General features: G+C 41.5%; 1 protein-coding gene across 5 annotated transcripts in view; it reads left to right on the top strand.

Moving 5' to 3' along the window:
- LOC117878067 (probable ATP-dependent RNA helicase DDX60) overlaps positions 1 to 12,364 on the top strand; it is a 77,050-nt gene that overhangs the window by 19,379 nt on the left and 45,307 nt on the right. For all 5 annotated transcript variants that reach the window (XM_034771995.1, XM_034771998.1, XM_034771999.1 and 2 more), the window contains 5 exons: positions 1,160 to 1,301; positions 2,002 to 2,157; positions 5,266 to 5,365; positions 6,920 to 7,035; positions 9,630 to 9,793. In XM_034771995.1, the coding sequence (XP_034627886.1) occupies positions 1,160 to 1,301; positions 2,002 to 2,157; positions 5,266 to 5,365; positions 6,920 to 7,035; positions 9,630 to 9,793 (678 nt within the window). The remainder of the gene's footprint in view (positions 1 to 1,159; positions 1,302 to 2,001; positions 2,158 to 5,265; positions 5,366 to 6,919; positions 7,036 to 9,629; positions 9,794 to 12,364) is intronic.

Below are 12,364 nucleotides of genomic sequence, written 5' to 3'. Positions count from 1 at the left end.
GTGTTTAGATATTTGTGAAGCTACGTGGCTCTTTATAGCAAAAATAAATAATGTTTTGTGCACTGATAGCACTTTCCAGCCAAATATCTCAAAGTGCTTTACAAGTACTAACAACTAAATCGTGCAAACACCAAAACCTGTGTATAACTTTCATCTCATGAGTAATCCCATTGATTGCAATGGAACCCCTTGCCTGAGTAAATTATACACAAGTTTAAGCATTTGCATGATCAGATACTAGACCAGAGGTGGGCAAACTACAGCCCGTGGGCCTCATCCATCCCACGGGACACACCTGCCGAACCCCTGAGCTCCTGCCCTGGGATGCCAACCCCCAGCCCCTCCCCTGCTGTTCCCCCATAGCCTCAGCTCACCCCGCCGCTGGCGCAATGCTCTGGGCGGTGAGCTCCTGGGGCAGCGCAGCTGCAGAGCTGCAGCCTGACCTGGTGCTCTGTGCTATGCGGGCAGCATGGCTGCCTGTCCTGCTGCTCTGGGTAGCCCTGCCAGCCACCAGTGCTCCAGGCAGCGTGGTAAGGGGGCAGGGAGTGGGGGGGTTGGATAGAGAGCAGGGGACATTAGGGTGGTGGTCAGGGGGTGGGGGTGTGGATAGGGGTCGGGGCCATCAGAGGGTGGAGAACAGGGGGATTAGTCAGGAAGGAGAGAGGGGGTTGGATGGGGCGGCAGGGTTTCCAGAGACGGTCAGGGGACAGGGAGTAAAGTGCTACTCAACATGAATAAAGGGACAGAATCATTCCCTTAAATATGTTATGGCCAGTGTTTCACTACTGTCTCATCAATGCCTTATCTTCTCAAAATGGCACTGGAGTTTTCATAATATTACCATTTAGAGCTTACAATGCACTCTCCTGTCAGGTGTAATGGTGACCTATCACCATTCCCTTTAACTTTTCTGAATCTGTGCTTCTTTCCTACCACTCTGCTTTACACTTTTTCTCCAAAATTGTCTAAGTGCATGGATTTGTTTAACAAATATTCCGACCTTTGTGATCACCAAAAAATCAAGTTGGGTAATTAAGAAAAAACTTCAAGGTGCGTTCAGCATCTGATACTGGAGCCAAAATCTTAAGGAGAAAAAAAAGGGTTTTTTTGTGTTGAGTATTGATACCTTGCACAGAAGTTAATCTTTTTTTCCTTTTAGCATAAAGGTTGCGAATTTTTTCTTCTGAAACATCTGACAACTGAAAAGCTGTGGAAAGTGGATTTCACTCATTTGCCTGATTTAAGTGATGATCTTTTGTGGAAGAATGTTGCATATTACTATGAAGTAGAAAATGAGCAAGGTACTACATTCATATTTGTTTCTTCACTCTTCACTTATTAGTTTTTAAACCTAATCTAGATTTTAATCTAACAATAAATCACTCAGTAGTTCATGTCACATTAATTAATATTAGATTCTGACATTAGGCATATACCAGAGCAAGCTGGACCTATGTAGGAACATCCCTGGGATGCATTATGACATACAGAGACACCATTATCACAATTCCTCCCCTTCTTCTTCCTCATTCCTCAGGTAGATGAGTGGGTGGGGTAGAAGATTACTATTGCCTACATCAGCAGTAAACTACTGTCCTTACCCCTATTCCCAGCATCCTACACTGCTTCAGCTAGTGAGTGATGGGTGTAGTCATGCTTCCACTCATTCCCCTCTCCTTTTCCACTCCCTGCCTGCCTGGTTCAAGGAAGGAATAAGTGGGCAAGGAGCCCTGCTTACTTCTAAATGCTTGAACACAAGGCTTGGAGTGCAAGGCTTGTGTGAATGTGTATTTCAAGTTGATATCTCACCCACTGTTATTATTCTATAATGACATAACTGTTTTCTCTTTTGTTACTTTGATGTTGTATCTTGTACTGTATTTACAAAGGTCCTCAATTCTGCCACTCTTATACTGAAGTGTGCAAAAAATTCAAGAAAGCTAGTTATAAAATAAATATTTTCTAGCAAAATATTAGTTTCCAGTTTACATTCCATCTTAGGGTTAAACTTGGATATGGGGGAAAAAATTAAGAGAGAGTATGAATATCTGTGGAGTATCATATCAAAACTATCTGGAAAGGATGATGATGGAAAGTCTTTGCCTCTGAGAAGAACTTCTATATCTTTTCTTGAAAAGAGAGCTTCACCAACTGAAGGTACCATAGTAACAATCTTCAAAGTTACACTATTATTATTTTAACTCATGATTTTAAAATTGTATTTATTAAGGCTCTATTCTGCAGAAAATATGTGATTCCTCCATGAACAGAACAGTCTGCTTAATCTTTTGACATATTTCAAAGAAATCTTACTGCTTAGTAGAAACAACAATCTTTTAAAATATTCCTCCTTTAGTAGGAGCTATTGAGTTGACTAAACTCTTGCCTACATTTCATCAGAGGCAACAAGTATGGAGGGTTTCATATACAGCTGGGCAAATACTTAAAAAAATTGATTGGGATTTTTAAATGAATTTGTTTTGACTATTCAGGCCCTTTTTGAATTCAACTCTCAAATGTTCTAGCAAATTGGTTAACTGGCAGTCATGTTAACAGTCGTGTCTGTGAAAATGGTGATTTCAAAGAAACTGAATTCTTAATTAGGAAAGAAATAGTCACACAAGAAACATTTTAAGAACTAGGCCCATTCAGTTATTGGGACTGTGGCGGGGTGATGACTCACTGGCACAGCACCTCCTACTGATCATCCTGGGAATTAGCTCTTCTCACCTGCCACTGGCTCCCATGTCTCCCCCAGACCCTAGTGCCCTTTTTTCCTGGGGGTTCTGCCTCAGCAGTACCCCCACTCTGGGTCTCCCCTCCGTGGGGAAACCTCCCACCCTCTATCCCCACCTTGCCTCAGTGGCTATTGCCAGTCATCATCTAGCCCCCACTCACTGGGGCAGACTGTAAACCATTCATCATCGGCAAGGGGGTTAGGACCTGCTGCCTTTGCCTATCTCTGGGCTGCCCCTCTGCAGCCCCCATACCTTTTCATAGGCCCTTTTCAAGGCTTGCAGCCGGGGTTTTACTAGGCTGGAGCTCCCCAGCTCTCTCTGCCCTTCCCCAGCACTGCTCCACCTCAGGTACCCTTCTCAGCTCCCAGGCAGCCTACTCCTTCTCTCTTTAGAGCCAGAAAGAGACTAACAGCTTCTGGCCCAAAGCCCTCTTATAAGGGCCAGCTGGGCGCTGATTAAGCTGTCCACAGCCTTGGCTGCTTTCCCAATCAGCCTACCTTTTCCCAACCACCACCTTCTCCAGGGCTGCTTTTAACCCCTCTTTACTGGAGTGGGGCAGCCGCCCCTCAACAGGGACAAAAAGTATCATATGACCCACATATCCAAACAAAATCAACTAACCAATCTAATCATTCTGGATATTCACAATGACCTGCCCCTAATTAATGAACTTGCAAAGTGTTGTTCAGTCCTATGCAATCAAGAAAATTGCAGGATGACTACAAACCCCTCATGAACAGAAGAAGTAGTAAAATGTGTCAATTTATCTGCAACTAGTTTTGTACCTATCTCTAGTTTCATCAGTCAGGAAATAGAAGCTGGAGAGATAGTTCTGGGTATTTTGCAATTAGGAGATACACTGAGGATCACTGTAGCTAAGCCCTGTCTTCACTGCTTAAAAATAACGCGTTTCTTACCTCAGGGTAACTAATTCATGTGAGCCATGCCAAGGTAAAAACACAGTGAAGATAAGGTACTTTAGCTTTACTGTGAGGTAAACTAGGTGAGAGAAGTGGGAGGTGTAGTGCTGACCTCACCTGATCTCTTGAGATTCTTCCCAGCCCATTTCCATGATTTTATTATTATAGTTTACCTTGCTATAAAACTAATGCGCTTTATCTTCACTGTTTTTTCCTTGGGATAGCTCGCTCACATTCAGGCCTGCTGACAGTAATTTTGGCCCCTAGGGCAGAACAGTCAATGGTTCCCCTAGAAAGGGATGACTGAAGTTTTCGCGCAGTGCTGTGCCTGCACTGACTGGTGCCCAGTGAGCTGTTGCTGGCTGCGCTGCTGGTGCCCAGCGAGCTGTCGGCTGTGCTGCTGGGTGTGCTCTTCCGACACGGCCAGGGTTTCCACATGCTCACTTGGCTCACCGCCGCCAGCACCACCCCATACACGCCTAAGAGACTTGCGGCCCACCTGGGCGATTTAAAAGGGCCTGGGGGCTCCTGGCCGCCACCACCCCTACCGGTGGGATGGCTGTATTCCTTTTATTTACAAGGGAGGTCTGTGTGACATTGTGTGCCATGCTCTACCCAGAATAATAGCTAAAGGACATAGTCCTGTTCATAGTATTTATTATTTTAAGTAACGGTAATAAGAAGGGTACAGAAAAGAATGGTCAGAGAGGAACGCACACATTCTCATTCATTTTTTCACCTTTGGAAATCATAATACCACCACAATTATATGCAGCTACAAGTCAGGATAAGAATCTTGGCAAATATTAAAAGACCTAGCAAGAAAGGAAAATAAATATGAATTGAAAGAAACAACGGTGAGAAATTAATTTGGAAAACAACAGGTAATTAATTCAACCTATAGTTCCATTATTTACATTGCATGTGTTGCAAGAAATAAGACAGAAGCAACATAAATAAATTACTACATGTGGGGATAGGACAGCCTACTTTAATGCTATATTAGGTTAAATTACGAGAACTGTTCTATTGGTTAAGTTTCAGTTTTTCTTTTGCCTTTCCTAGTATAAAGTCTCATAATTTTTACTGATCATTTATAAGTGCTTCTCTCTGTGCTCAGTCAAGCAAGAATGTAAATGACAGAGGCCAAAAATTTCAAACCTGAGTGGCTAAAATTAGGCTCCAACATAAAAGTAGCCCAAGATGCTAAGCAGAACAAAGTGGCTTGATTTTCAAAGGTGATGAGCATCTATAACTCCCATTGCAAACCAGGCCACTTTTAATTGGGAGCCTAAGTATGGATTTAAAAGCCTAATTCTTAGGTTTGAAAACTTTGGCTAGAAGGAATAAGTTCTGTGCATTACAGAACTTTCTGTTAGCAAGTTTCACAGAGCAATAATAATGAATCAAAACTCTGCCTGGATATTTTATTCACTAAATCTGAGCTATCAGTAGAGGCTTGTTTTAGTATTGCTTTCTCTTGAATGAAGGGTGTTGTGATTTTGCTTTACTGAAATTGCATTTGAACATTATTCTAAGATGTTGCTGTAAATATGTTACTGTAGCAGACTTTTGAAGAACTGTCTTTTTTTCCCCACATTTAAAAGAATCCAAGAATATTCCTAATCTAGGGCTGATACCCATGACATCTATGGTGGTGGATGAATTTGCTGGAGATATTTTAAGTAGCCTACCATTTTTAAAAAGGTATGTGTGTTTTACTTTTTTTATTTTTCTGAATATATATAAGATTAAATCATTGGGTATTGTGGTTTTGTCATGTTCTAGGAATTTTCATTGTGATGACTATTTTTGTTTTCATAATTTGGTATCAAACAACCCAGGCAACATTTTCAAAATATTAATTAAAAAATGTAGGAAGTTAAGAAGTAAAAACAGTATGTATTAAAATGTAAAAGCAAACAAACATACTGGAAAAACAGAGTAGCCTGTAGTGGCATTTCTATATATTACAGGATGTTCTTGGATGCTGTTCTCTCATAAACACATACATGCGGGTTTCATGTATGTGTCTCTCTCTCACACACCCACACCCTCCCACCCACCAATTTATAATACATACCCAAAATCTCTGGAATGAAGACCATGATCAACAATTCTACTCTTGAGGCATACTGGAACTTTCTACGATAAGGGTACAGCTTGTCTGTGCAGAAGATGGAGCTTTCTCAGGGACTGAGCTGAAACTATGGAATGAATTTCCACAGGAACTAAGGACCATCAGAAACCTCACCACCTTCCATTCCAAGTACAAGATGCATTTCTTTGAACTGCCTTTTCTGCTATAAACACATAGCAGTCTGTACATTAGCCCCCTCAAAACTCTCCAAACAATAAACAATGTCCGTCCAAACCTTTCCAAAACAAATCACTACATTGCACACACAAATTTCCCCCAGTGGAGACCATATGAGAGAGGAAACAAAACACAAGTGACAAATGTTAGTCACATCACTTAACACACTACTAGAAGGTACTATAGTGATGAGTGCAATATAACAACTGATATAGAATAGAACCACATTATTAAAATGTTACACACAACAGGACCACAAGCCTCCATTCTCTGACCATCCAAGACACCCACTGAATTCAACCTGGGTGCAAAGGGTGCCAAATAGGATTGCCAGTGTGAACCACATTGGGAGTTTTAGCTTGTCAATTAGACTTGCTCCCAAGAAGGTACTGTAGACCATGTCAGCTGCCAAAATCATGTCTATACTTGGACTCCCATTGCTACAAAAATCAGTTCTTTTAAACCAGAGATAGCAACAAGGTGAACATTTTCTAAATATAGACAGACCCTGAGACCACCTGGGATGGGAAAGAGCCAGTTAGGTGGTATGTAACAATTTGTGTAGCACTATGGCACAGGGATGAATTTCACACATAAGAGGGATATGACATCACCCCAAATGTTTTCTAAAGTAAGTATTCAGGTGTTGATTAAAGTAAGCAGATGGTTATATATCTTTGCTTAATTGGAACTACAGAGTGAAATCCTGGCCCCACTGAAGTCATTGGGAATTTTTCCTTAACTTCACCAGGGCTGGGATTTTACCTACAGACTCTAAATATTTTATACATTTACAATGGCATTTTCATAATTTTATATTATTCCATGTAGGTTCTATCAGGCCAACAACCTACTGATGTGACATGTATTTTAAAATCTTTATTTTTGAAAATAATGATATCATAAATAGTATACATTATCAATGTTGTGTCTTTTGTTGTTAGTGATGACTCTGCTGTTACTTCCCTTGTTAAACAAAAAGAATTTGATGAAATTCGACACTGGCATTCAGGAAAGCTTCTCAGTGATGATTATGACAGAACAAAGTCCAGTTCTCAAGGTAAGACCCTATTCAGATAAACCTTATTCAGAAAAAGCTAAAGTATTATCAGTGTGGGTAGTTTTATAGGTTCAGAAAATGATTTAAAAGTTGCACTAATTTAATGAAACAATGTGTATTGGGGTAGAGAGAGTCTTTTCGGTGTGTGTAGTACCTAGCCCAATGGGGTTCCAGTCCCTGATTGGGGAACACAGGTGCTATTGTAATATAAATAGCGATAATTAATATATAAAAAAAGCTTGGGTCTAGAATAATGTTTTCTCCATTTAGAAATAATGGGAATTGCTGAGATGATCTTAGTAAGACTACTCACATGCCTAAAGTTAAACATGTCTGTAATTGTTTGCAGGATCAATGCCATAGTTAATGAACACTCACAAAAGTGAAAAGTAGCCATTTCACAAAACAGTACATATTAGAAATAAAGCAACAGCTAAACAGTTTTCCTTTTCATATACTAAGCAATGAATAGACTCATAGACTTTAAGGTCAGAAGGGACCAGTATGATCATCTAGTCTGACCTCCCGCATGATGCAGGCCACAAAAACTGACCCACCCCATTACCCTTGACTCAGCTGTTGAAGTCCCCAAATCCTGTGATTTAAGGACTTCAAGTCGCGGAGAATCCTCCAGCTAGCGACCCCCGCCCCATGCTGCGGAGGAAGGCGAAAAACCTCCAGGGCCTCTGCCAATCTACCCTGGAGGAAAATTCCTTCCCGACCCCAAATATGGTGATCAGTAGAACCCCGAGCATGCAGGCAAGATTCTCCAGCCAGACCCTCATTGACCATTGATAATATTTACCAGCGATGGCACGCTGTTGATTAATTGACTAAAATCACGTTATCCCATCAAACCATTCCCTCCATAAATGTATCAAGCTTAATCTTAAAGCCAGAGAGGTCTTTCGCCCCCACTGTTTCCCTCGGAAGGCTGTTCCAAAATTTCACCCCTCTGATGGTTAGAAACCTTCGTCTAATTTCAAGCCTAAACTTCCCCACCGCCAGTTTATATCCATTCGTTCTCGTGTCCACATTAGTACTGAGCTGAAATAATTCCTTTCCCTCCCTGGTATTTATCCCTCTGATATATTTAAAGAGAGCAATCATATCCCCCCTCAGCCTTCTTTTGGTTAGGGTAAACAAACCGAGCTCCTCGAGTCTCCTTTCATACGACAGGTTTTCCATTCCTCTGATCATCCTAGTGGCCCTTCTCTGTACTCATTCCAGTTTGAGTTCATCCCTTTTAAACATGTGAGACCAGAACTGCACTCAGTACTCCAAATGAGGTCTCACCAGTGCCTTGTATAACGGAAGCAGCACCTCCTTATCCCTACTAGATATACCTCGCCTAATGCATCCCAAGACCCACGGCCACGTCACAGTGCCGACTCATAGTCATCCTGCGGTCAACCAGTCGAGGGACAAGATTTATTATTTTTTTTCACAAAAGGTCATCATTGTGTAGGGCAGGCTTTGATTCACTGTTCTGTAGTACAATTCCATAGTATGTAAATAATATCACTTTTTCTTCCTTTTTTGTTTCTGTTATGCTGAATAATTATTCTGAATTTATCAAAATTTAAGGCTAAATTATGCCTGCCCTTGCATGGGTGTGCTAGAGAGGAGGTCTCACTGGAGTATTGTGTCCAGTTCTGGGCGCCACATTTCAGGAAAAATGTGGACAAATTGAAGGAAGTCCAGAGAAGAGCAACAAAAATGATTAAAGGTCTAGAAAACATGACCTATGAGGATAGATTAAATAAATTGGATTTGTTTAGTCTGGAGAAGAGAAGACTGAGAGGGGACATGATAACAGTTTTCAAATACATAAAAGTCTGTTACAAGGAGGAGGGAGAGAGAAATTGTTCTTCTTAACCTCTAAGGATAGGACAAGAAACAATGGGCTTAAATTGCAGCAAGGGAGGTTTAGGTTGGACATTAGGAAAAACTTGCTAATTGTCAGGGTAGTGAAACACTGTAATAAATTGCCCAGGAAGGTTGTGGAATCTCTGTCACTGGAGATTTTTAAGAGTAGGTTGGACAAGCACCTGTGAGGGATGGTCTACATAATACTTAGTCCTCCCATGAGTGCAGGGACTGAACAAGAAAACCTCTTGAGGTCCCTTCCAGTCCTGTGATTCTATGATCTCCACTCAACAGCAGACTTGTAGCTCCCTGGGGAGAGAGGAGAGAGTAATGAGTGCTGCTGCTTCACACCCAAGCTCTCCTGAGCCTGGGACTGGCCTGTTTCCTTCCTGAATTCTCCTGAAGCACCTTCAGAGGGGGGAGTCTGTCCACTCACAACCTTCTGAGGACTCCTCATAATCACCCAACCCACAGATTGGCAAATTGTGACTTAGAGTGATGATATCCTAGGCCTGTATTGGTGAACATGGCATTACAACAGAGCCTTGGTACTTCTTACTTGGCCTATACCTTTATCGTGGTCCTGCTGCTGCTCTGAAATGCAGGGAAAGACAAAGCCTTCATGCCTCACAATGCGAAAATTGAAAGGAAGGGCAGTATGTAGGCAAGGAAGTGAGGGATATGAAAAGCATGCATGTGTGTGTAACATTTTGTGTATTCTGAAGCAATGTGCAAAGATCCAAGGGCCCTTCGAAGCAATCAAAAGTTGCAGTCTTTTCTACGCTTTTATGGATCATCACTGGAAGGCAACATTTCAAAAACAATTGTAACCCAATTGGATACTCCAAAGAAGGCTTATTCTGACATGAAGAACAGCAAAAAAATTCATGTAAGATCTGTGAAGTATCTCCATAAGATCAGAATGATTATTTTATGCATGTATTGCACAGTAGTGATTTTTTTTTATTTTGCTTTAAACCATCTAGTACAGGAATTTCTACCATTCTTTTTCTGCCATTATAAGGGTTCTGATTTGGGATTTCCATCTTTTCAGTATTTATGGGATCTAGATTTTATCTCATGTCTTACTGAAGGAGTTCCCTCCTGCCTCATTTCTCCATTCACCTTCCATTTTATTAATGACACAATCTTGGTCCCACTGCAATTAGTATGAGCTTTGCTGTTGATTTCCCAATCCTGCATTGAGCTCTGTCTGGGTAGATCCCCTCTCCTTGTGTAAAGATCACTGCAGGATAAGGGACTAAGGCAATAATTGGTAAGGGAAGACCAATTTTTGTTTTATTGAAGAGATTATTTTACACTGTCATATTGCTGCTCTCTGCAAAGGCTATGTAGGTTTATAACTGTAGGTAGACAGATCTTTTGGTGACCTCAGAATCAAATCAGATTAATATTTATCTCACAGGTAGTGCTCGCAGAAGGGAACATTTTTTGTACAAGAAATCACACAACCAGGACAACAAGTGATGGCTATATTGATATCAAAAATTTGAATGTAGTATATAGTGGATATTGGGGAAGAGGTGGGTTGAACAGCTAAAGGATATGAGTGGGTTACTGGAATTGTATAGTATGTTGTAGATTTTATTCTGTTACAATATTGTTTATTCTAAACATTGTAAAGCTCCTAGAGCTCTGGATAGGGTTGCCAACTGTCTGGTTTTCAAATGGAACGCCCCATCACTGCTGACCGGGCCATTAAAAGTCTGATTGGCTGCCCACAGAAGGACAGGCAGGGTGCCTGCTTGGCTCCTGGGAAGAGGCTGGCATTTCACTCTGGCTCCTAGGCGTAGGGATGTTGCCCCTGCCCCGAGAGCCGGCTCCGCAGCTCCCATTGGCTGGGAACCGTGGCCAGTGGGACCTGTGGGAGTGGCACTTCAAGGCAGGGGCAGAGCACAGGCCCCCTAGGAGCAGGACATGCTGGCTGCTTCTGGGAACCACCTGAGGTAAGAGCTGCCTGGCCGGAGCCCATACCCCTCATCCCCTCTCACATCCCTACCCCTGCCCCTGTACCCCAAACCCCTCAATTCCAGCCCCACCCCAGGGCCTGCAACCCCACCTGGAGGTCTCACCCCCTCTTGCAACCTCTGCCCCAGCCTGGTGAAAATGAGCGAGTGAGGGTGGGGGAGAATAAGCGATGGAGGGGGGGGGTGGAGTGGGTGGGCCTCAGAAGGGGCGGGGCTACTGGGCGAGGGTGTTGCAAATGGAAAGTTGGCAACCCTAGCTCTAGATATATGTTGGCAAAAATGTGAATGAATAAATAAATGAATAAGATACTATTGTTTTTAAAAATATTTAGTAGCAGAGTTGGAAAGAGTGGCAGGCACAGGGGTGGGGAGGGTGTCATAGGGCGAGGTGTTGGAGTGCTCTTCTGTACATGTTTATTTAGTGGTCAGTAGGCCTGTAGGGCATACCTATCTACAATGAAGAACTTGTACAGCCTGCAGACAGAATTCAAAATTTTCAGCATTGAACAAAGACTGGTCTTTTCTTTCCAGATAATCAAATATTTACTAAGATGTAGCTGCACTGAATTCAGTGGAACTAGGCCCATTTATACCAACTGAGAATCTGGCCTCCAATCTTTAAATAATAACTTCAGGTGAAATTCTGGCTCCTCAAAGCCAATAGAGAAACTACCAAGGTCTAGTTTTGTAATCTCTGCAGTAACAAAAAGTGCACCAAGACCCAGATTGTGATGCGTGTAGGTAAATGTATATCTAAAAATGAATGACAGTTTGTAATCAAATACAGTTCAGAGACAGCAAAGTAAAAATGTTGACTACTCTTCTTTGCCCTGCCTTGCTACTGTGGAGCCTGAATCTGCAATCTTTGCATTGATTAGTACTTTACACACAAGAGTAATCCTGTTGTCTACAGCTGGAAGATGGCAATTGTGGTTGTGGTGCGATTTTATTGCCTTGCACAGTTTTCTACACCTCTGAAAAATGGGTGTAATATATTACTATTCTGATCTGTTAGCATTACATTCATTTTCCTTCAATGGAAACACTCTTAGATTACAAATTTTTTAAGGCAGGAGTCATCTTTTTTTTTAATATATATATATATGTATACTGGCTAGAAAAATATGGTTCCAAACCCAGGATTAGGGCCTCTAGATACTATTGCAATACAAATAAGTACATAACCACATAAATTACAAAACAGCTGTGAATCAAGCAGTGTGTTTGGTGTTCAAGGCAATTGAAATACTAGTATTTATCCATGTATATTAACTGTTAAAATAACTTAAAATCATAGTTGTGACATAATGTGAAGAAAATACCCATCAGATAAAGTTATTGACAATATCACAAGATATATTGAGTAACCAGAATAAAAAGTCATGAATTTCCATTAGTCCACTGACTGATTTATTTTGAAGATGTTTTATATAAAAGCCAATTTATAGGTGAATAATAAGAAATCAGTATTT

Source organism: Trachemys scripta, chromosome 5 (assembly GCF_013100865.1).
Source record: "Trachemys scripta elegans isolate TJP31775 chromosome 5, CAS_Tse_1.0, whole genome shotgun sequence".
NCBI classification, from domain to species: domain Eukaryota; kingdom Metazoa; phylum Chordata; order Testudines; family Emydidae; genus Trachemys; species Trachemys scripta.
Note: the sequence above shows the minus strand (reverse complement) of the source record. Positions and strands in the feature narration are given on the sequence as shown.